General features: G+C 31.3%; 3 protein-coding genes and 3 long non-coding RNA genes across 6 annotated transcripts; all 6 read left to right on the forward strand.

The window, feature by feature from the left end:
• Nucleotides 1-499: 499 nt before the first annotated feature.
• On the forward strand, nt 500-1,297 carry LOC145128690 (uncharacterized). Its single transcript, XR_013717049.1, has 4 exons — nt 500-624; nt 728-790; nt 886-1,083; nt 1,166-1,297. It is a non-coding gene; the product is annotated as an uncharacterized LOC145128690 (long non-coding RNA).
• A 1,837-nt stretch (nt 1,298-3,134) lies between these two features.
• Nucleotides 3,135-3,540, forward strand: LOC145128784 (uncharacterized). Its single transcript, XR_013717102.1, has 3 exons — nt 3,135-3,157; nt 3,266-3,353; nt 3,429-3,540. It is a non-coding gene; the product is annotated as an uncharacterized LOC145128784 (long non-coding RNA).
• On the forward strand, nt 3,539-4,465 carry LOC145130868 (uncharacterized). The gene is made up of 5 exons (XM_079065624.1): nt 3,539-3,559; nt 3,638-3,722; nt 3,805-3,943; nt 4,064-4,233; nt 4,336-4,465. The coding sequence occupies exons 2-5, from the start codon at nt 3,694-3,696 to the stop codon at nt 4,463-4,465; spliced, it is 468 nt and encodes a 155-aa protein (XP_078921750.1). The 5' UTR covers nt 3,539-3,559; nt 3,638-3,693.
• A 1,765-nt stretch (nt 4,466-6,230) lies between these two features.
• Nucleotides 6,231-12,518, forward strand: LOC145130869 (uncharacterized). Its single transcript, XM_079065625.1, has 10 exons — nt 6,231-6,339; nt 6,467-6,538; nt 7,059-7,130; nt 7,260-7,448; nt 7,542-7,706; nt 7,819-8,231; nt 8,344-8,812; nt 8,903-9,257; nt 9,520-10,394; nt 10,867-12,518. The coding sequence occupies exons 1-10, from the start codon at nt 6,231-6,233 to the stop codon at nt 12,516-12,518; spliced, it is 4,371 nt and encodes a 1,456-aa protein (XP_078921751.1).
• A 7,506-nt stretch (nt 12,519-20,024) lies between these two features.
• LOC145129985 (laccase-4-like) lies at nt 20,025-22,661 on the forward strand. Its single transcript, XM_079064822.1, has 6 exons — nt 20,025-20,273; nt 20,391-20,542; nt 20,736-20,980; nt 21,075-21,203; nt 21,327-22,247; nt 22,337-22,661. The coding sequence occupies exons 1-6, from the start codon at nt 20,172-20,174 to the stop codon at nt 22,465-22,467; spliced, it is 1,680 nt and encodes a 559-aa protein (XP_078920948.1). The 5' UTR covers nt 20,025-20,171; the 3' UTR covers nt 22,468-22,661.
• Nucleotides 22,662-23,633: 972 nt separating this feature from the next.
• LOC145129408 (uncharacterized) lies at nt 23,634-24,889 on the forward strand. Its single transcript, XR_013717479.1, has 5 exons — nt 23,634-23,734; nt 24,192-24,240; nt 24,340-24,496; nt 24,630-24,691; nt 24,796-24,889. It is a non-coding gene; the product is annotated as an uncharacterized LOC145129408 (long non-coding RNA).
• The last annotated feature ends 632 nt before the right edge of the window (nt 24,890-25,521 follow it).

Below are 25,521 nucleotides of genomic sequence, written 5' to 3' on the forward strand. Positions count from 1 at the left end.
CATAATCTCTATTTTTGGCATAATTTACTTGTAATTATAATTTCAAGAAATCCTGCAGCTATTTCTTCAAATTATTTCCATTTCCACCTTTTGTTGATATCTACGCTAAATGACCAATTTCATTCGACAGCCGAACTTCACTTGCTCATGCTCATGCCAGTGAAGATAACCATATTGCTGATGCTGAATCTGATGGGTTTGAATTGGAAATCAGTGCTCTTGTCATGAAACTAAGGCCAATCAAACAGGTCTGTGATCTGTCTTATTATTCCTTTTAAAAATTTAAGTTATTGTTTTATAGAAGATTACAATAAGATAAGATATCTCTTCTTTCAGGAGTCTTTAATTGGTGTTAACAACAAACTTATATTGTTGGCATCCCTTAGTAATTCATTGGAGTAAATTTTCGATTCTATAGAAAGGCAAGTTCTTATTTTATGTATCGATATATGAAACACATGTTTTTTTAAAGAAAAGATATGTCATGTAATCTACAGGTTTGGAAATGCATCAGCAAAAGCATCTGATGAAGAAGTGGTACAAGAACAGAATGATGTTAAGCCGACACCTGGGCATGGGCATCATAAACTCCCATGTTGGGGTTATCTTCTTTAAAGCTCACTGGTTTGCTCCGTTTGATCTTCAATTTCTTCTCCTCTTTTTGTGTTTGGGTTTCTGTTTTACTCCATGTTGATTTTGATTTCGATATATATCATATAAGTAACAGTTGAACAAGAACTCATCCATGGAGTTTCTGCCACCAATGATCACAACAACACAATAAGAACAGGTTAATCCAAAGTCAAACACCCTTTTGTGTTTTTCCAAATCCATTTTCAATCAAACAAATCATAACTCTGGATAGATTAATTTCCTTGGATTCAGGAACACTATGGAGTACAGTTGCTTACATCATCACTGCAGTCTAATCTTTCATGTACATATTTGTACGTAGTTTCTACATTTAAGTAGTATTATTCGGTCAACAGGTGAAAAACAGGCGTTGCTATGTGGTTGGCTTCAGTTTCTTAACTTCTTTGGGACTGGTGTTGCTTATGTGGTTACAACCTCAACTTGTATGATGTAATTAATTAACTATGCCTCTTTCTCAAATGTTTTCAAAGAGATGTTTATTGTTCATGTATACAACACTTTATCCATACAGAGCAATTCAGAAATCAAATTGTTACCATAAAGAAGGGCAGGAGGCTACATGTGAATATTCGGGCAAAGAGTCTCAATATTTAAAAGATAAATTAGATTACACATGTCAAAGAGTCTCAATATTTATAACTGTTATGTATGGTCTATCAACACTTTACCACCCATGTTTTTAAATTTATAAATATGTAATGTATTAAATATGATTACACTATACTGTTATTGTTGCTATAACTTCATTTATACTATTCAATATGACAATTTAAGATGCTGTAAGCACTTAATCGATCAGGGGCATTTTAGTAATTTTGTCGAAGTTTATTAAAATATTATATATTTATTATATTTTTTCCTTATTCTACAAGCTTTTCAAATTTACATGTCAAAGAGTCTCAATATTTATAACTGTTATGTATGGTCTATCAACACTTTACCATCTATTTTTTTAAATTTATAAATACGTAATTTTTAAATATGATTACACTATATTGTTATTGTTCCTATAGCTTCATTTATTCTATTCAATATGACAATTTAAGATGCTGTAAGCACTTAATCGATTAGGGGCATTTTAGTAATTTTGTCGAAATTTATGAAAATATTGTATATTTATTCTATAATTTCCTTATTCTACAAGCTTTTCAAATTTACAGTTTTTTATATGGTAAATATTATCTTAAATATGGTATGATTTTATTTATTTTTTTCTTATTCTACAAGCTTTTCAAATTTACAGTTTTTTATATGGTAAATATTATCTTAAATATGGTATGATTTTATTTATTTTTTCCTTATTCTACAAGCTTTTCAAATTTACAGTTTTTTATATGGTAATTATTATATTTTAAAAGATAGTATGATTTTATCTATTTTCTACTTATATTTGACATGGTATACTGATATTATTTTGGATATCATACCATATATAAAACATCTTTTAAGTATGGAAATGATATTACATTCCAGAATCTTTATGTCATATCAGCGTTAACCAAATTTATATTTTCCTATATTTTGTAAAAATATATTAACCATCTTATATTGATATTATTTTCGATATCATACCATATTTATGAAAATATTGTATATTTATTATATAATTTCCTTATATTAGACATGGTATATTGATATTATTTTGGATATCATACCATAATTAAAACATATCTTAAGTATGGAAATGATATTACATTCCAAAATCTTTATGTGATATCAGCATTAACCAAATTTATTTTTCCCTATAAATATACTGTCTACGATTTTTCATTACAAATCAAAATTCTCTCTAACCAATTATCCCCTTCCATTGCAGATAATAGTATTCCATGGCATCTAACAATGCAGATCAGGTCGTCTTTGATAAGGTTGCTGAAATCAACGCATCTAAAGAGTCTTGGAACATACGTGTTAAAGTCGGCATGCTTTGGAAGCCGACCTATATAAACAATCCTAATATGGTCGCAAGCCTGGACATGATTTTAATTGACCAGGAGGTACTGTTTTTACACCATTTGTTTTTTAGATTATCAATTTCTTATGTTATCTCTATTCAAAAAAATTGAAATTCGATTTTTGTTATGCTTTTTTACTTCTATTCATACAATTTTAACAATTTTAATAATCAACTGTATTATTTTTAAAAATAAACTTTAGTCTATGTAATGAAATATCTTATTGTTCCTTTTTTTTAATATTTTTTTTACACTTTTTTATCTTTCATTGTCACCTACAGGGAAGTAGAATTCAAGCAACAATAAAAAAAATCTTATTCCTGTATTTGAATCCCTATTCGATGAAGGAGCTGTCCGGGAGATCAGTAACTTCGCTATGGCTAGCAATGAAAGCGAATACATGCTTGTCCCTCATAAACATAAAATCAATTTCTACAAAACCACAAAAGTTTGTGTATCCAATGATTTTGTTGATACAGTAGATCCTTATCATTTTATCTCTTTCCCAGATTTGCTAGCCAGGAACTTTGACACTCGTGTTGCATTTGGTATGTTATGTTGTTAGTTTAACTTATTTCTATACTTCAATTTTTAATGTAATACACATTTGGATTATTATTACTAATTTATTAAATTTTTTCACATAGATTTTCTAGGTGAAGTTGTGTCAACTGATCCCATGCGAGTCATTGTTGAGTATGGAAGAGAGAAAAGGTTAATGAATCTGGTTGCTCAGGATTTAAGGTACACATTCGTATTATTATTACACATTCCCCCGTTTATATTTATCTTTCATTAATAACCACCATGCATATTTAGTGGTACGAGAATTGCAGTCGCTTTGTGGGGCAGTTTTGCAATGAAGCTGAATACTTACATTTCACAACATAATAATGACACTGCTCCTGTTATTATCCTACTACGTTTGGCCAAACTCAAAATTTGGGGTGGTAAGTGTTTTTTACAACAAATTATCATTTCAACTTCAAAGTAATTACTGACAATATTATTTTACTTTTTTCTTGCAGGTCAGCCTCAAGTTGGTAATTGTTTGTTTGGGTCTAGATTGCATATAAATGATGACATGCCTCAGATTTTGGAGTTCAAATCAAAGTATGTTATTTACCATTTTTAACACATTTATCTTACTAAATCATTACTTTTGTTGAATAACATCACTTTTTTGTTTATGTAGTCTTAATGCTTTGGATACGAATGTTGAGTCTTCTAGCCGTACATCCCAGCTCAACTCAGATACCGTTGTGGCTAATCCAGAGGATTACTACCTCCGTTTTCAGATAAAAAACATTGATGAAATTCCTGATTTTAATGAGGTTTACTTAACATTTTTATATAACAGTTTCCGCATTCTATTATTGTTTTGATTTTATATCTACAATTTATATGAAATAATATTTTAATATGATTCCTTTTTTTTCCTATATATGAAACAGGAAGTTGGTTTAACCATTATCGCTACTATCATTGGTTTTGATATGGATGATGGTTGGTATTCATTTTATTGCCGTGATTGTTCTAAAAAGGTTACTAAAAATGATGATGATGTTGATGTTGGCCCTTTTCACTGTGATGGTTGTGGATTTGTCTCGGATGTATTTGGAAAGTAAGTAATTATTATCTCTTTGACTATGCATGTATTTTACATTTTTCATATATTTCATTGTGTATGTCAAGCTAAATATAAGTATTATGTTATAATTTTTAGGATTAGGATAGTAGTTCGTGTGCAAGATGAAAGCGGCTCTTCTTCGTTTGTATTGTTTGAGTGTCATGTAAAAGATCTTATTCATCGCGGAAACCAATGGTTGATGGACAAAATAGCTAAGGTTTCATAAAATATCTCCATTATTTAAATGATTGACATATATGATTTTTCTTCTTTAACTTTTCCAACCATTTTATAATGTAAATTAGGATCAAGGGCGAAAACAGATACCTGATGAGTTCAAAATTCTTCTAAATAAGAAGTTTGTCTTCAAAGTTCAGATTTCCATGTTCAATCTGCAGAACAACTATCATGCTTACACCGTGCATAAGTTAACCGATGATGAAAGGGTTCTTGCTGAGGTGACAAAACGGTCACCAAATCATCAACATGATAATATAAATGATAATGGTACTCCTATTAACAAGTCAAATAAGGTTGGTAACTGTCTCATATATTTCCAAAGTCAAACCCTGTGCCCTCTCTTCAATATATTTTTCTTTCATTTTTCATGACTTTATGCAAATATGGTATGTTTTGTTTTATATTTTTCTTGATCGATATTTATTATTTTCTGTTTTCTGCAGGAAAATACTAATTCTGTGCATGATGACAATCTTGATGTTGTTGACCTTGAAGCTGTAACACCATCATCGAGTACGGGGAAGCGCCCTATTGAGATTGATGCCAACGCTGACTCTTTGGAGTGGTCTTCTTCAAAAACTTGTGTTGTACGGGATACCTTGAAGATCCCAAAGTTGGAAAAGTTGGACTAATATCAAGCCGCCCATCAAAATTTTACATATCATCTTCGATATGTTTATAGACATTTTCTTTTTAATCTTTTGTGTGTCGCATATTTAATTATCTGTTTATTGATCTTTTGGTTGTTTTTAAAATTTTATTGAGTTTTTATTTGGTGTGTACACAATGATACAATTGGAGGTTATGACAATTTCAAGTTATTGAACTCTTTTGATTTAATGCATATTTTCTTTCTTTTTTCTTTCATTCATCATTTGATTTTATAAATTTATTATATATATATATATATATATATATATATATATATATACACACACACACACACAGACACACACACACACGAAAATTAAGAATTTTTTTTATATATGCTAATTCACCTACTTTTATTTGTCTAAATGGAATTTAAATTTTATTTGCATAAATATACATCGTTTACATATGGTAACAGAATAAAATCATAGTCTAAGTATTCAAAATACATGTCATCTATATTTTATTTATTCCTACCATAATTATATGCATGCTTTACTTTTTACCTAATTTAAATCATTCTAATATTCAGTTACCTAATTTAATATATATATATATATATATATATATATATATATATATATATATATATATATTGATATATTTATATTTTTATTATATATGATATTTCACCTACTTTTATTTGTTAAAGTCAAATTTAAATTTTATTTTCATAAATATGCATCGTTTTCATATGGTAACAGAATAAAATCATGGAATATGTAATCAAAATCAATTTTTCTATACTGCATTTATTCCCTCCATAATTATATGAAGACTTTATTTTTTACCTAAGTTAAACCCAACTAATATTTCATTACTTTATTTAATTATATGCAATATTAATTTTTTACCAAATTTAAACCTTTCAAATATCCAGTTCCCTAATATTTCATTACTTTATTTAATTATATGCAATATTAATTTTTTACCAAATTTAAACCTTTCAAATATCCAGTTCCCTTATTTAAAGTGTTAGAAATCACCATCATCACTATATATATATATATATATATATATATATATATATATATATATATATATATATATATATATACAGATATATGACTAAGAACGTAAAAATTATCAAACATATTGAAATGACTGACATTTCAAATGCTTCGGGAAAGAAAAAACCTACAAGGTTTGTTACTAATGTGTCACCCAACAACACTTCCCCAACAACACCACTGTCTGACATCACAAATGGTAAGATTCATATTTAAGCATTCTGTTTGTATTTGAAGTGCTTGAATGTTTATAATGTTCAATTTGTATAACTCATTTCTCTTTATATTTCATATGATATTTTGATATACATACCATTGTTCCTTAGTGAATGCATCATCTTCATCTAATGCTCTAAAACCATCATCACATTCAACATTACAAACAATATCCCACAAAGGTACATATTCTTATATGTTATGCATCTTTTATATTACACTTTCGTTTTTATATTTGCTTATCTGTTGTACTATTAATATTTTTTAATATTTCTCCTCCGTTTATGATACAAATCTTCATTTCAGAAAATAATTTTTTCATACCACCTAATTGTCGAGTTGCTCGAAACCTTTCCGAATTACCTAAGGCTACCTCGTCTCATAACATCATACAACCGAATGTTCAATCCACATTTATTTCCCCAAGATCGCCACTTTCACACCTAACAAATCAAGGTAAAGTATTCTTAATTTCTTTTATATTATATTTACATCCACTTCTTAAATCATATAACGTCAATTTTAACTTCCCAATATATAAACTTTTAACATTTAATTTTTAATACATATATGTCTATAATATCTAATTTGTATAACTATCTTTTTTAATACATATAGGTCTATAATATCTAATTTGGCTAACTATATTTTTCCTTTAATATCTTATTTAATTTAATGTTTATATATACTTTTCCTCTTTAGTTCATTCACCCTCTTCATCGAATGCTTTGAAAACACCATCATCTCAGACAATACAAAGAAATTCTCACAAAGGTACATTTTGTTATATGTTATGTCTCTTTTGTATTGCATTTTTTGTTTTTTTATTTGCTTATGTGTATTAAATTCATATATTTTATTTATATATTTCGCTATATTATCATACAAATTTTCATTTTTCAGAAAATAGTTTCTTCGTACCCCCTAATTGTCGAGTTGCTCAAAAGTTTACCGAATTACCTCCAGACTTTTCCAACAACCAAGATACAATTCAGCACAACACAACTCATTCAACAACAACGAAACAGAAACGATTTAATACACAAGATATTCCATTTTTTGAGTTGAATGAAGATGTCGTTGAACCTTCAGGTACCCATATTGTTCAACTTGATCGTTTATCTATTAATAATGATCAACTTCATCATTTAGTTGTGTTATTATATATTTTATTCATACATACAGTCACACATTTTTCAGTTGGTACCAGCGTTAACTATAAAGAAAAGAAAAAAAGAGGCAGACCAATTTCTACAAAAAAGAAGACACAAATATGTATTCCTTCTACTTCAAATGCTCAGAATGATGTAACCGGTAACAATCATACTAAATATATCGGAATAAGCAAAGGTATTATATCCACACCACAAATTATTTGTCATGACAAATAAAATGTCGTTACCCTATTACATTTAAAGCATACCACAAATATAATTTCGTAAATTTGTTTATTTATTTATAGATTATTTGGATTCTGGAGATGCTATATATGTTTGCTCAGTATGTAAAGCTAAGGTGTGGCAGGGAGAAGCAATTCGAGGAAATAAGGATTTAAAGAAAACATGTTATTCCATTTGTTGTTACAATGGAAAAGTTGAACTACCCAGTCTGATTCACCCACCTCAGTTGTTGATTGATTTATATAGCGGTCTTTCGGAAAAAAGTCAAAACTTTATACAGAATATACGTCGATACAATATGATGTTCGCATTCACATCTATGGCTGGAAAGATTGATCACACCGTTAACTCAGGAGGTGGTCCTTATGTTTATCGAATGCATGGCCAAAATTATCATATTGCAGGCAGCTTACTTCCCGAAGAGGGTGAATCACCCAGATTTTGCCAGTTGTACATATATGATACAGATCATGAGGTTCAAAACAGATTCAAATCATGTGAGTGTGTTAATACCCTATATTATATAACTCCATTAGTGTTATATAAGGTTGACCATGCGTGAATTTTTTGCTTATCGTATACAACAGAGAACCGATGAAATATCATTGATATTACGTTCAAGAAAACTATTCCAACAGTTTTTGGTTGATTCGTATACAAAGTTTGAAAATGAACGACTTAGATATATTAGGTTTAACCAGCCAACATTACGCGTGGCACCTTATCGCAACTTGGCCCAGGCAGCTGAAGATGGCATTGAAGATGCTTCTTTGATGGGAAACCGTATTATTATACCATCTTCTTTTACTGGCGGCAGCCGTTACATGCAACAAAACTACTTAGATGCGATGACTCTGGTTAAGTGGTTTGGTTATCCAGATCTTTTTTTAACCCTTACATGTAATCCTAAATGGCCAGAAGTCATTAGATTTGTTGAAGCCGAGAATCTTAAACCGGAAGACATGCCAGATATTCTGACACGAATTTTCAAAATTAAACTTGATTCATTAATCAGTCAGTTGAAGGATGAAAAAACTTTGGGTGAAGTCGCTGGAGGTATCAATCTTATATATTTTTTACTCATTAAGATTATAACTTTTTGATAATTTTATCTTTTAACCCTGGTTGCTTTCTTTGCTCACACAGTTGTATATACGATTGAGTTTCAAAAGAGGGGCCTGCCCCATTGTCATGTATGTCTGTTTTTGGAAAAAAATTCTAAAATTCCAAATCCTGAAGACATAGACCGTGTTATATGTGCTGAATTGCCAGACAAGGATAGTGAACCCGATTTGTATCAGATTGTTTGTGATAACATGATACACGGACCTTGTGGCAACGATCAACCATTTATGCCGTGTATGAAAAAAGGCAAATGTTCAAAACGATTTCCAAGGGAATATACCGATCATACGTATATTGATGAAGATGGTTATCCTATTTACCGGAGACGTGACGATGGAAATAATGTCCTTAAAAAAGGTGTTTCTTTAGACAACAAGTATACACAAATCCTTTTGAATGATTTACTAAATTTTAATTCCTTAAATTTGTTTCCTTTTTATGAAATATATTATTATATGTTTAAATACATAAATATCAATAAACAACTTAAATTAAAATGGTACTAATATTTTATTTTTAAACGGATAATGTAATCTATAAAAACATATTACTCATTATATATGTTTTCTTATGTTCTTCCTATGTTAACTTCAAATTATCATTTAATGTTGTTTATGACATTTTTCTTGATTTTTCAGGAATGTTGTTCCATATAATAAGATCCTTATGAAACAATATCAAGCTCACATGAATCTAGAGTGGTGTAACCAAGTTGGATCGATAAAGTATCTTTTTAAGTATATTAACAAAGGACCGGATAGGATAACAGCATCTATTGTTGATCCAACAAAAAAGAAAAAACAACAAATAGAAAATAACGACCATGACGAAATTGGTGAGTTCTATAACTATCGTTATATTTCCGCATGTGAGGCATGTTGGAGGCTTTTTGGGTATGATATTCATTATCGAACACCGCCTGTCGAAAGGTTGTCATTTCACCTCGAACACAAACAACCTGTTGTTTTTAAACCAAACCAACATCTTAATCAGGTTGTTTCTAAACCGACTGTCGCTGCTTCTCAATTTTTAGCTTGGATGGAATGTAACAAGCATGATGAAGATGCACGAAAGTTGTCATACGTTGAATTCCCAACTAAATATGTTTGGAATAAATCAGATAAGATATGGACAAAAAGAAAAACCAAGTCCAAGGCACTCGGTCGATTAAACCACGTTTCTCCCAAGGCTGGTGACATTTATTACCTACGGATTTTGCTGAACAAAATCAAGGGTCCTACATGCTATGAAGATATCAAGAAAATTAACGGAACTGTACATGACTCTTACAAAGATGCTTGCTATGCACTTGGTCTATTAGATGATGATAGAGAGTACATTTCGTCAATAAACGAAACACATCATTGGGCCACAACTTCTTTCTGCCGGTCTCTCTTTGTTATGTTGATTACATCAGATAGTTTGTCAAGTCCTGCTCATGTTTTTGAAGAAACATATCAATGTCTTTCTGATGATGTCATTCACGTTCGTGAACAAGAAATCGGTGTCAGAGGTAAATACACTAATTTATAGTTTTTTTATTCAAACTAATTAATTTCTTCTTGAAAAGAAAATCAATTAATGTCAACTTTAAATAAAACGGATACAAACTAATTAACAATAGGTCATATTTAAAGGGCCAGGAATTGCATTTGTATTAATTGCCCTAAAATTTCGTTTTCCCATACATTTTAATTTGATTTCAAAACAACCCAATTATTGTTCATATACAAATGGTCCTTGGACGGAAGTATATTGCTTAAAAATGACCTTTTTGAAAAAATTTGACATAAAACATAATCAACAATTTTTTTTTGCCATTTTCACACAAAATTGTTCGTTTTCCATCATTTATACATTATGCATGTAAAACTGACAAAAAAGCAACTCGCGATTACATCATTTATAGTCGTTATAAAGGTCTTAACATAAGCCATTTACATAGCTATAACTATATTTAATTTCGTTGTCTATTGCATTTTCAGGCTTGAAGTTAAAAGAGGATGCAATTTTCAACTTTACCTTGTCATACATCGAGAAATCATTATTGAGCTGTGGATTGAGTTTGAAGCAAATACCAAATATGCCGTTTCCTGATCATAGATACATTCAAGAGTCATGCAATATGTTAATTCAAGATGAGCTTAACTATGATCCTGGTGTTATTGAAGTTGAGCATCAAGATTTGTATTCCAAATTAAATGTCGAGCAAAAAAATGTTTATCACACCATTATGAATGCGGTTAACAACAACCAAGGTGGTGTCTTTTTCCTTTATGGTTACAGAGGAACCGGAAAAACATTTGTTTGGAAGACCTTGTCTGCTGCTATTAGATCCAAAGGTGAAATTGTTATCAACGTTGCTTCAAGTGGAATTGCAGCACTATTGCTCCCTGGTGGTAGGACAACGCATTCAAGATTTATTATCCCAATTAACTTGACCGAGAATTCATTTTATTCTATCGCGCCAGACAGTGATCTTGCTGCACTACTTAACAAAGCGAGACTTATCATTTGGGATGAAGCTCCGATGATGCACCGTCATTGTTTTGAAGCATTTGATAGGACGCTTAGAGACATTATCCGTTCATCTGACAGGAATAAAGCGTTTGGCGGCAAGACCATTGTATTTGGAGGTGACTTTAGACAAATTCTTCCAGTAATACAAAGAGGTAATCGTTCGGATATTGTGCAGGCATCGTTACATTCATCAAGATTATGGAGTGAATGTACAGTTTTACGTTTAACGGTAAACATGAGGCTTCAGGTTGGTTGTCCAACTAATGATTTGGATGAGACAAAAGCATTTGCAGAATGGATTCTTAAAATTGGTGAAGGTAATATTGGTGGTCCTAATGATGGTGAAGCTGAAGTTGAATTTCCAGAAGATGTTATCATTCGCTCTACAGGTGACCATATTCATTCAATTGTATCGACCATTTATCCTTCTTTTGAAAATCATCTTGATGACCCATCATATTTTCAAGATAAGGCTATTTTGGTTCCTACAAATGAAGAAGTTGATGCTATCAATGACTACATGTTAGGATTGATGAAAGATGAAGGGAAAACTTATCTGAGTTCGGATTCTTTATGTGAGACAGAGTCAGCAGATTGTTTTGAGGAATCAGTTTACTCTCCGGATGTACTGAATGCTTTTAAGGCATCTGGAATTCCCAACCATAAACTCACATTAAAAACAGGTGTTCCGGTCATGTTGCTTCGTAATATTGACCAAACCAAAGGTCTATGCAATGGTACAAGGTTACAAATAGTTAGGCTTGGAAAACATGTCATTGAGGCACACATTATAGCTGGTAGATTCTTCAATGAGACTACTTATATACCTCGCATGAAGTTAACTCCGTCTGATAAAAGAATCCCCTTCCGTTTTCAGCGGAGAAAATTTCCCGTAGCTGTTTGTTTTGCCATGATGATTAACAAGAGTCAAGGGCAGTCATTATCAACTGTTGGATTGTATTTACGTAGACCTGTCTTTACTCATGGTCAGTTATATGTAGCTGTATCTCGCGTGACAAGTAAAACAGGCTTGAAGGTACTCATATGTGATGAGGAAGGTCGTCAAACCAATAAAACAAAAAATGTTGTGTACAAGGAGGTCCTTCAACGATTATAGATAATCATACATTTCTTTTTATTTATTTAGACATATCAATATAATCAATAAAACGACGTGTCTTTATGTTACTTTATCATATTTAATTTTATTATGTTCGTTTTTTATGATATCATCTTAGATAATCGGGGTCCTTGATTGTATTTTCTTTATATGTTTTACACCCTTAAATCAAATGTCTTAATTTAATAAACATATGAAACACTCCAAAGTCTAAAACCTGCAAAAGACAGCTTTATTGTTTATTGAATAAACAATTATTTTCCTTTGTTTCTTATAAGTAAATAAATTCATATTATTGGTAACGTACATTTAAAATTCACTAGGTAAGGGTAGATATATCCACTAGGTGGATAAATTGAGAACTTTTTTATTTGAATGATATTTACACTAAATAACTCAAACAAACCTTGAATACCTACATAAAAATAGAAATGTGCTTCTTAGTCAGAAGTAGATTGCTATTGTGGAGTAGGTATTGACAGTTCATTGCCATTTTAAAATTCAATTTGTGTTGAGATTTTCCTGAAAATGTAATTAAAGTCGAACAAAAAGTAAGATAATCTGGCAGAAAGAATATTGTGCTAATAATATGATTAACTAAGTAGTTTTGGACCAAGGAATATATATATATATATATATATATATATATATATATATATATATATATATATATATATATATATATATAGTTTTTGAGGAGGGGTCTTACTACATTTCCAATTAAAATTCTTTTTCTTATTTTTTTTCTTTTTCTTCTACCATTGATAATCTATTCAAGAATAGGACCACAAAAAAAACCCATGAAATCTACAAAAAAAAACCTCCACTTCAAATGAAAATCGAATCAAAGAGATACGAACTCCCAAAAAAAAACTTTCCTTAATTTTACATTGTTGACATAAATACCCTTCAATCAAATTTTCATTATACCATTTCCTGAACAAATCGATCCAATTACAGATGCAATGGCGGGACCAAGCCATATCCATGTCATTCAAACTCCAAGTATACGAAAATAAAAAAATGTCTGAAAGTCAACCAAAACAGATTTTGACCAAACTGCCCCTTTGTCCTTAAAAAATGATTCGACTGTGATTAATCTCCAAACATTCAAATTTCACTTTACAGCATTATTAGAGCAGTACCCATTATCAACCAAAGATAAAAGTAACCAATTGATCTTTTTGTCAATCCCTTCGCTAATACCAGTAGCATAACTCAAATTCCCATAGTTAAAAGAACACCATGTAGCAACTAAGAATCCAGCAAATTGAAGACAATTTCAGTAGCATTTCATGTTATCTAAGTGATTTCCTGAACTCTTAGATTTTTAATAAAAAATTAACTTTTCAGATAAAGCAAAGGAAACATGGAGGCATTAATCGAAACAGTTAGCATGCTTAGATATAACATATAACCAAAAAAAAAAAAAATAACAGTTCTTATACAAATGCTTTTCATTTTTTGGTTCATTATGGAAACATAACATTATTACAAAAAAATAAAGAATACATATATGTAACTAAAATTTCATCATCTCTAAGGCTGCAATTATCATTCCCTAAAGTGTCCTTTACACTAACGAATCAGATCCATGTTTTCAAATTCATTCATAAGCTTCAAAACATATGAAAATAAACCATGTGCAACAGATAAAATGACTAACAAATGGTACAACTCAAATTTAACTCAATCAATCAAACTTTAACCAAAATATCAGTTTAAATTATGAAAATCTATCTTTCCTATGGAATTAGGATAAAATGACCAATCTACCCCTGTAAGTACATCATACTTTATAAAGAGACAACCCCAAAAAAATGATGGATACATAACAACCTACTTTATTTCCACCGAACATCATATGTCTGAGTTCCCATTTTCCATGATATTTGACAGATGTATCGCCAACTGTATCTCTTTCTTCTTCCCTAACAAGCATACATTGGTATCTGATTTGCTATCATCTAAGACCATTTCAGGCTTAACATCTACCTCTGATTTCACATCATCAGCAATTACATTATCCTTTAGTTCATTCTTTTCAGAATTGGAGATAGTAGTATCAACAGAAATAGAATAAGAGATTACTTGGCTGACCTCGGTTACCTGGTTGCTGACCTCAGCTAATTCTTCTTTAGGTGATTGAGATTCAGCCTTTGAATCCCCATTGTTTCCAACCACCTGTGATTCTTTCACATTAAACTCAAAGCTCTTTTATATTTTGATAGGATTAGTTCATAAGGGTTAATAAAGATGATATCATTACTGTTAAAGGATTTTAAAATAACCAAATAAGTGATGCAAATGCATTATCACTCAAACATAGATGTCAAGAAATTCTTATTATGATGCCCCTGGTGAAAATCGAAACTTGCGTTGAAGCTTTTGCTGATGGATTATGTAATTTGTCACATGAAAACGATTTTATAGCGATTTGATTGGAAATTACTCAGGGATTTTGAGGGAAAATGTTGCGATCGTGATCATACTCAAGTACAAAATCGAGATTTATTCTTCATAATATTGAAGATACGATGCTGATATTTAGTGCTATCATGCATACAGATGATAAACAAATATAAAAATGTACAAGATTAGGGAAGATTTTTTTTTTAAATTTGGAAAGAAATCTCACAAAAACTATGAAAATCAGGAAACAATATATCACGAATCAGTTGTAAATATCTACGAAATTAGGGACAAAAACTCATTATTTTGATCTTTTAGAACATACCTCACTAATCCCTCTCAGTTGTCATTCCCAAGTATCCGATTTCACCATCTTCTTAGCCTTGCACCTGTTGTTGACTCTTTGAGTCCCTGACTGGCACCCGTTCATACTACTCTCCGAACCTCCGTCCTCTATTGTTGCCGTCATCTTCGCCAATTTCACTGTTTTCTGTTATTCTCCACGTCTTCTTTTCTCTTCAAAATTAGATCTTCAAGATCAGGTACGTTTATTCTTTTGAATACTCTGTCTTCATCGTCTTCATTTTATACTCTCTGTATTATTGATTTTGAATCAGGTTGTAAGTTTTAAGTGATAAATAACAACGTTCCTAAAATATCTAGGGTTAATAATGTATTCGTATGAAAAACAAGTTATTTTCGTTTTTAATTTTAATTCATTAATATCATATTAAATATAAATATTTATATATGTTGTTTGTTTTTAAATTTTAAGTCAACGTCTTTGAATTGTATTTTTTTTAAATTGACGTCTTTGAAAGTGTTATTACACTTTGTAACTTTGCAATCTTAGATTCGGGTTTTATATATATATATATATATATATATATATATATATATATATATATATATATATATATATATATATATATAATTTCAAACAATATTTGTTTTTTGTCCAGATAAATGGCTCAAACCACAATTGCTAATTGTAGCAACTCTTCGTCATCGATCATCTACTCCGAAAATGAAGATTTCCTTCATAATTTTGATTTCAATAGTATTGCTGATCTCCAACAAGTACATCAGGTATATATAAATCACTTTCATTTACAATATATAAATTATGAGAAATTGGTTTTGTATTATTTATATCTTATTCCTTGATTATTATTATTTTATACTAAAATTTAAACTTCCATTAACATTTTTTAGGAAAAAACTTTAATTGTTGTCGGTACGATTAAGCAAGTATGTGCTGAAGGGGAATGGTACTGTTTTACTTGTATTAGATGTCAACAGAAAGTCGTGAAACAAATTTTAATCCATCATGATCAGTCTCAAGATAAAGAAGTTTTTTATTGTAACACTTCAAGCTGCATAAACAAAGTCATTTCTGTTGTTCCCAGGTTTTGAAACGTATTTTATAAATATTATTATATTGTTCTGTTAAATTATATAAATTTATATTACTAAATATGTTTACATCAATGCTTTCAGTTTTAAAATCACCATTGTAGTTGAAGATATTACCGGTTCGGCGTCACTTACTTTATATGATTCTGACGCAAAGAAGCTTATAAGAAAAAACGCACAAGAGTTGGTTCATGAGTTCTATAAGGTTATACATATTAACTTCATTTACATAAAACAAAATTATTATTTTATATATCTATTTGTATAAACATTCTTTTTTTTAGGTTGGTAATAATGAAATTTATCCATCTGCTCTAAATATACTATTGGAAAAAAAGATGGCGTTCAAAATTCAAATTACACATGACAATTTAAATAACAAAACAGAAGGTTATGCTATCTCAAGGATCACGTCTAATAATACAATCATTGATGTATTGGAAAAAAAATGAAAATGGATCGGGTAAAATTCTTTACCCTCAATGCTACAAACAATATACTTATTATCAATTAAAATCGTATGTCATCAAATATTAAATTTTAAGTTTTTCTAATATTATTATCTTATTATTTCTTTCTTTTGCAGTTATCGTTATTGACTTCTGAACTAATTATTGAAATTCTTTCACGAACATCATTACAAACATTTGCTACTGTACGTTGTACAAATACATATTATGGAAATCTAACATACAACAACTATGTTCTTCATAACTACAACCGTAGAAATAATGTGGTTTGTGGAATTATCGTTCAACAAAAAAAACCATGGAGAAATATAGAGCGTCAGTTTCTTCCGTCTTTTGGTAGCAACAATCATGACATTAATTGGCTACCACATACTTGTACTATTTTAGCATCATCATTGTGTGGACTCCTTCTTTTTGAATCCTATGATCCAGATGAATACGTTTCAAAGATTTTATTTGTTATCAAACCAACGACTTCAGATGTCAAATGGATACCGTTTCCGACCTCTGAATACACTGCAACAAAGTTTGCTTTGGTAGTTATCAGTTCGAACCCGTTACATTTCAAGGTCATTCGATTGTCATATACAAACCCATCGTAAGAGTTTATATGTAGTACATTTTAAGTTATTAATTTACTTTATGATTTACTTATATGTTATTTTATTTGTAGTGATATGCCTACGGAAAAAGTGGACTATGATTACTACAACATAGAATTGTTTTCATCTACTACATGGCAATGGAGGGAGTTTCAAAATATCCGGTTACCATCATCTGTTTATCCTGTCTCTGATGAGGCAGTTACAAGTGGCGGTGCCGTATATTTCTTATTATCTAATGATACCATATTGCGATTTGATATTTATTCTGAAGAACATATACTCATATTTGCACCTTCTACTATTAATGAATTAAAACCGTATGCATCGAGACTAATCAAGTTTCACGGAAAATTAGGATATCTCTCTATAAGTGGAGATAGTTCGTGGGCTATTTGGATTTTCATTCACAATCAGTGGGTTAAAGTAGATGATAGTACTTACAATGAAAGTGCACATGAATGGTGGGATTATAGAAACAATACCCTATATTTCTTTAGAGGAAATACGATTGAGTATGTGGTTCCGACACATCATTCTCAACAACTTTTTTCAATCCGTTCTGATTTTGATACAGTGACTATGCCAGGTCGATATTACTGATTATATATATTTTAATTTGCATTCGAACATAGTTGTTTTTATTGTAATGAACTATTTTAATATTTTATATTATTCTATGATTTATTAGTTTTTTTATTTATTGTTTTAATTGTTATGAAATTAAAATAGCTATTGTAATGTATGTTAATGAATTTAAAATAGCTATGGTAAACTACTTTTAATTGTCATGCTTCCTATGATGTAATATAAGTCTACAATTCAATGTTTTTTTATATGCTCCCGCGTTTAACGCGGGTTTTAATCTAGTTTCCACAATATAGTAATCTTCTCTAATGCTGCTTTTCCTTTTTTACCCCTGGATATATTCATCTATCATTCTTTCGTTTTGTCAATATAAACTTAAATAGAAATTATTTTTTTTTTTTTATTTTTTTTTGATAATGCACTATTTGATTTGATACATGTTTTAATGAGTTTTGGATGATTAATTCAATAATTAAAATATCTTTTAATAAGATAATAAATTGAAATTAAACTTTGTAAAAATAATTTACATTTTTTTGGAAACGGCAAACGATTTAACGGCAAACTTGTAAAAATAACTTACATTTTTTTAAAATTAAACTTTTAATGAGTTTTGTATTATTAATTCAATAATTAAAATAACTTCTAATAACTTTTTTTTTTTTTTGTAAAATAACTTACACTTGATCAATATGTTTTAATTATTGTTAATTAAAAAACATATAAATATGCTTTAGAGTCTACTAAAATAGGACATATATAAGAAATATTTTACTTTACTAATTATCTATTAACAATTTAACGTCATATCCTTGGCAATTCAACATTCCAAACATAAAGTCAAACTTCTGACATATATAATTTCTTTTATCGTGAGTTTATGGACAAGTAATTTATAATTTTCTTCAGCAATTAAAAACCAATAGCTCTCACGAAAAAAAAGTAGTGTGTATTATGAAACTGTTTAAATGTTAGTATAATATATATTAATTATTTTTTCATAGAAATTTCAGAAAAAACACTATATTTCAATCATTTAATGAAAAGCTATTATTAAAATTTTTTCTTTCAGAAAAGACACTAATATTTCTAAAAGTTTTCAAAAAAATCATTATATTATTTTTTTTTCAAAAAAACATAATTTTTAGTTTTTTACAGCAATATTATACTTGAAATGGATTATGGTTCGACGATGATTGGAAGTATATTGTTCTTTTATTTAAATAGTGTATGTCAAAAATAAATATTTGGTTATTGTGTTAACTATAAAAAAATATTTTTGTTCTACAGAAACTTTGTATTTTTACATTCAGTTTAATTAATGTGGTCAATTTATATTATATGTCTTGTCACATATCATATTAGGTTTAAAAAGAGATGATGCATCAAGAATTATAAACCACTCTTTTGACAATTGGAGGTAGGAAAAAAATTGACAGTTTGTTATCAGAAAATAAAACATATAAATCTTTTTCTTTTTAGAAGATAATAATTAGGTGATATCGTGATAGGATTTTGTTTGGTCAAGGGTAGCTTTGACTTTTGCTTCAATCAAACCACTCTTTGTTGGATCAATATCTGTTCATCCAACCTAGCAACTCTCTAGCCCCCCTGGCTCCCTATGTTCAGAATTCATTTCAAATAAAATTTAACATTCATTGAATTAATAACATTACCTATTATTTTGCATTAACTTATGTAATAAAATAGTTTTTTTATTGATTTACTAACTATATTCTTAATCCCTTATCCATATTTTACCAATTTTATGATTGTAATATATAGAATAAAACATGTCATATATTTACTTAATAAAATCATTTTATATATACACAAATTAGAAAAATTAAACCATGAAAAAGTATATGGTGTTGAGTTTTGAAAGTGATAAGTTGGAAGTTGATGCATAACGAGTTTGTGTAGATTCCAAGGAAGATATTAACTGAATATAAACCCAATTATTAGTTTATTTGCTTCATAATACAAAAATAAATACCATGTGTTTTATAGGTCTACCATCTCTCCAAGTATCCACCTAACAACAAAAAAATGACATTGCAGCAAATGCTCGCGCATTTCCTTTATAAGGATTGTGTTCCATTTGCCACACCACAACAACACTTAGCATTTGCAATTAACTAATTAAAGAGACTAAAAGAGAGATGGCGGCAGCATGGTTGCAAGTGGTGGTTGCTATGGTGGTGTTGGTGGCTTGTGCTTTTCCGGCCACAGTCGAGTGTCGTATTCGTAATTACAAATTCAATGTGTGTGGCATTAAAGTTATTAATTTAGCTGGATTAAAAATGATATTAGTTGATACAAACAATATTTTTTTTAGTTTTTTGTGATTAACTTATCGTTTCGATCGATGATCAATGCAGGTGGTGATGACTAATACCACAAGGCTATGTGCAAGTAAGCCGATCGTAACGGTTAACGGTCGTTTCCCTGGTCCCACGTTAGTTGCTAGGGAAGACGACACGGTCACGGTCAAAGTGGTCAACCATGTCAAATATAATGTTTCCATTCATTGGTTAGTAATCATATTAATCGTTTCTTTTGAATAGTTAATTCACACCCTCTAAATAATCTATTCTTAGTTAAATTTATTATATTCATACCTAGCGAACGGCAAAGGAGACTTGAACACTCAAGAAATTGCTTTTAGTTCATTCTAACTATTTTGTATATATAAATTTAATTAATGGATGTGTTACATGATTAAGGCATGGGGTGCGACAACTAAGAACCGGATGGGCAGATGGTCCTGCATACATAACCCAATGCCCGATTCAACCTGGAGGAACCTATGTATATAAGTTCACTCTAACGGGTCAAAGGGGCACTCTTTGGTGGCATGCACATGTTTTATGGCTAAGGTCCACCGTCCATGGTGCCATTGTCATCTTGCCTAAGCTTGGGGTTCCGTACCCTTTTCCCAAACCAAACAAGGAAGTTGTCGTTGTCCTAGGTAACCATGCATAGCTTATAACATTCTTAACATGACATACATATATACATATAATTAATATAATATTTTATTATACTTGTTATGAAAATTGCAGGAGAATGGTGGAAATCAGATACCGAAGCTGTGATTAACCAAGCACAAAAGTCCGGACAAGCTCCGAATGTTTCAGATGCTCACACCATCAACGGGAATCCTGGACCTATTCCGAATTGCTTAGCAAACGGTCTGCATTTCTTCCGAGTTTCTTTTCTTTCTTTCAATCTGTAGCAAATGGTCTATCTAGTGACGAATTATATCCGTGGCTAAATTCATTGCTATATATGATGTTTCTTTTTATGAAAACCAGGTGGGTTCAAGGTAGCGGTGGATCAAGGGAAGACTTATATGTTAAGAATCGTCAATGCTGCGCTGAATGAAGAGCTTTTCTTCAGGATTGCAGACCATAAACTCACAGTCGTTGAGGTTGACGCTGTTTATGTCAAACCTTTCACCACAGACACGATTCTTATAGCACCAGGTCAGACCACAAACGCCATTGTAACCGCCACTCAGAAAGCCGGAAAGTATCTAGTTGCAGTCTCCCCATTCATGGATGCACCAATTACAGTCGACAATTTGACAGCCACCGCCTCTCTTCGTTACTCCGGTGTTCTCACTTCCACCGCCACCAAACTGGTGGCTCCTCCACCGCAAAATTCAACTCCGGTGGCCAACACCTTCATAAACTCCCTTAGAAGCTTGAATTCAGCAACATACCCAGCGAAAGTCCCGTTAACAGTCGATCATTCGTTGTTTTTCACAATCGGATTGGGAATCAATCCTTGCTCGACTTGTGTGAATGGTAGTCGGGTGGTGGCCGACATTAATAATATCACGTTTGTCATGCCGACAACCGCCCTACTGCAAGCTCATTACTTTAACATAAGTGGGGTTTTTACAGATGATTTTCCAAGTAAACCATTGATGCCGTATAATTACACAGGCACACAACCCAAGAATTTGGCAACAAATAAAGGCACAAAGCTGTATCGACTTGCTTATAACTCTACTGTGCAACTGGTTTTGCAAGACACCGGGATGCTTGCGCCGGAAAGTCATCCGGTTCATTTACATGGATTCAACTTTTTCGTTGTGGGGAGGGGTATAGGGAACTTTAACCCGAATAAAGATCCGAAAAGCTTCAATCTTGTTGATCCTGTTGAAAGGAACACCGTTGGTGTTCCGGCGGGTGGATGGACTGCTATAAGATTCAAAGCAGATAATCCAGGTATGTACTACAAAATCTTGAATCTAGCTATATCATTCATTGTATGAATATGCAATATCTAAAATGGATTATTGTTTGAATTTAATCAGGGGTATGGTTTATGCATTGTCATCTGGAAGTACACACGACATGGGGATTGAAAATGGCGTTTGTTGTCGACAATGGGAAAGGCGCAAATGAATCTGTTATCCCACCTCCAAGTGATCTTCCCAAGTGCTGAGACCATTTTTTAGGGATATTCATATTATTTGGTGTTCTTTTGGGTAGCCCAATTTAATTGGGCTACTTAGAGTTGAATAAATCAAAGCCCAGCTATACTTGGTTTTGACTTTTGAATGACCTTTCTTTTTCTTTAAAGCAGAGGCTTGATGTATTATTGTAATTATCTATAAATACGAAAGTAAGGCTTTTTAACTTACTAGCCAATTAAGAGGAAATTTTACTTATAAAGCATAAGTAGCTTACCTACCGTGACTTTTTAGCCGTGATAAGTTTTGTCAGCTGGCTTTTAACTTTTTATCGGCTTCCTAATCTTTTTACCGGTTAGCGTTAGTTTTCACTGTTTTTTACTTTGTAACTGGTATTCGCTGCAAAACTATGGGTCGTCGGAAGTTTAGTTAGGAGTTGGCGGTGGCGGTGCATTTTTCCGCCCCTGGTTTTGTTGTCTATGTTTCACCGACTCACCGCTTTCCCACCCTGTAGATGTTTGTTGCCATCGAAAATCCCTACACCATTTGAAATTCATCTTTTGTCCCTCTACAACATCTCTTCTACATTCTACGACACCCACCTCCGGCACCGTTTTCCTCCCGTTTTGCCCCTCCGCCAATGATACTCACCTCCTCCGCCGCCCCATCGACTTCCAAAAGCCCTAAATCAAGAACTTATATAATTTCTTCCTTGATGGTTCAAAATTGATAAACGTCTGTTGACTGCTTCCATCCACGCCCAAAATGCAAGGGTTTATCGGCTGTTATCCCACCTGGTGGCACGTTTCTTTTCATCAACTTTAGTTTATTTTTGCCATCAAAGTGTAATTAGGTTATTTCTACCTTCCGGCTGTTATTCCACCTTGGTATGGTTGTGAAGTTTATATGTTTTGGTACTACAAAATGTTGGTTGCAGATCAGACTTTCAGTGACGATGTCAAGGGATGCTCCCCATACTCGAAATCTGTGCTTAGTGCCTCTATCTTCTCGGTATCTTTGTCTCTGGATTTAAACACCACTCTCGCTCCACACTTATTGTTATTCTTAAACTGATGACATTAATCAAGAACCCGCCATCGTCTATGAAATCAAACCCAAGCACCACCAGCTTATGGTAAGTGTATTTATAGGTTTATAAGGATTGGTTTTGATTTTGTGGGAATAATGTAGGGTGCCGGAAGAGCTGATGAAGAAGAACAAAAGTGGTCACCATGGTTTAAACCAATGCTTCAAGAAGGCTTCTCTGTTCTATGCAAATTACAACAAAAACGCCTAAAGGTTCACTTCTTTACTCACTCTGCTCCGTTCACTACATGAAATTTAGGGTTTTTAACGACTAATAGCTAGCATATGTCGATTTGAACCTTATTGTGTGAAATTGATATGGTTTAGCTTTACAAAGCATAAGTCATAAAACTTCGAATTTGAGTGTAACAAGAGTGGAAGTGTCAATTTGCATTACATATCAGGACATTAGTTTAAGATTTGAGCAATTAGGACTAGGTTTGGAGTTGTTATTGAACTACATTTGATCTAACGTTAAAATGAATATTGCCATGATTATGGTTCAATCAATGAGATTCATGTTTCCAGTTTTAATTTTCTCCTGTTGTGCCGCTTTTACCATATTCACAAGTTTACGAATTTCTCATTAAAGTAGTTCATGTTGTAAAAGTATTCTAAATACTTTAAAATCCATTGTGTCTCAATTTTTAAAGGATGTTTTGCATTGCAGGCTGCTGAGATCTACTCATGAGAAATGTGATAATGTCATCCTTATTCAGGTCTGATTATTTGATACGATTCATAATACAATATGAATCCCTGATTCTTTCTCTATCAACTTATTTTAACAACTCTATTCATGGTTGATTTTGTTACAGGAACCATTCGAAGGCTATTATTTTTTTCCAAGCACAAAGGGAAGATTTCTTTCAGTGAGCAAACAATGGAGAAAAAGGGAGAATATATGCTTAAATAACACTGTTGTATGCTGCAGGTTTGAGACTTACTAATGCACAAGCAACTGCGATTTGTTGGGTGAGAATTGTTTTTCAAGAATTTGATCATATAAATATAAAAAAAATCTCACCCAAATTGGGTTTGTTCTTCAATCAATAATATATAATTGAAATTGACCAATTAAAAAAACTTTGTTATCATTATTGAACAGAGAATGGTTATGGCTGAGGATGGGAACAAGTCAAGTATTTTTCAGGGCTTGGAATTTGCCAGGTTTGTTTATGATCGGATTATAGAGGGAAATTTGGTCGTTATTTGAGGTTATTGTAACATGACTATTTTATACATAATTTATAACTATATGCACATGTTGTTAGAGATGAGTTGTTGATGTCAAATCCTAAACCTGTGGAAAGAGCCATCGAAGAACATGCTTGCAATGTTGTTCTTCTCAAGGTACCATGATCGGAGGCATTCCTGAATAGTTTCAATGTAAAGGTAATAGTAATAGTGTAATACCAATACTAGTTTATTGTATTGTATTATAATCTTTCTTTTCTAGATTTGATTTGTATGGAGGACTGGAGTGTTTTGTGTTGTCGTATGATGTGTAAACAAAATTTTCATGTAAAAGTAAAACCAACCTTAGTCATTTATAAATTACACATGTTATGTTACCTTTAAGTTGTTATTGTAGGAGTCATTTCATTAAACAACCATATACGATTAAACCAGATTCTTTGTTTTCTTTGTTTATAGTTTTTGGATCTTTGACTTGATTATTATTAATGTTACTAGGCTATATATAGCACATTTGAGTTTCAGTAGGGTATGTCAAATGTAATCAAGAAAACGGCTTCTGAAAGCGGGGCCCAAATAAGGGTTCTTCCTAGGGAAAAACTTCTTGCGTGTGCATCTTCTTCTGACTAATTGGTTCGGGTAACCTTATTTTTCACTGAAGATTTATTTATTTATCTTGCTCTAATATAAACCAATTATACGATAACTCACACAATTTCTTTATTTAGAATTAAAAGTATGTGATATTGAGTTTTCTAAATTAGCCATTTGTGTTTTTTTTCTGTAACAAATTTCTGGAGAAG

Source organism: Lactuca virosa, chromosome 8, assembly GCF_052849685.1.
Source record: "Lactuca virosa cultivar CGN04683 chromosome 8, Lactuca_virosa_CGN04683_v6, whole genome shotgun sequence".
Classification (NCBI taxonomy): Eukaryota; Viridiplantae; Streptophyta; class Magnoliopsida; order Asterales; family Asteraceae; genus Lactuca; species Lactuca virosa.

Excerpts from the sequence above, each read along its gene's own strand:
- LOC145130868 (XM_079065624.1), top strand. The coding sequence starts at position 3,694 with ATGCCTCAGATTTTGGAGTTCAAATCAAA. Across the intron at positions 3,723-3,804 it reads ATTTTGGAGTTCAAATCAAA|TCTTAATGCTTTGGATACGA; the intron begins GTATGTTATTTA and ends TTGTTTATGTAG. Across the intron at positions 4,234-4,335 it reads GTCTCGGATGTATTTGGAAA|GATTAGGATAGTAGTTCGTG; the intron begins GTAAGTAATTAT and ends TATAATTTTTAG.
- LOC145130869 (XM_079065625.1), top strand. The coding sequence starts at position 6,231 with ATGACTGACATTTCAAATGCTTCGGGAAAGAAAAAACCTACAAGGTTT. Across the intron at positions 7,449-7,541 it reads AGATGTCGTTGAACCTTCAG|TCACACATTTTTCAGTTGGT; the intron begins GTACCCATATTG and ends TCATACATACAG. Across the intron at positions 10,395-10,866 it reads ACAAGAAATCGGTGTCAGAG|GCTTGAAGTTAAAAGAGGAT; the intron begins GTAAATACACTA and ends TTGCATTTTCAG.
- LOC145129985 (XM_079064822.1), top strand. The coding sequence starts at position 20,172 with ATGGCGGCAGCATGGTTGCAAGTGGTGGTTGCTATGGTGGTGTTGGTG. Across the intron at positions 21,204-21,326 it reads TCCGAATTGCTTAGCAAACG|GTGGGTTCAAGGTAGCGGTG; the intron begins GTCTGCATTTCT and ends TATGAAAACCAG. Across the intron at positions 22,248-22,336 it reads ATTCAAAGCAGATAATCCAG|GGGTATGGTTTATGCATTGT; the intron begins GTATGTACTACA and ends GAATTTAATCAG.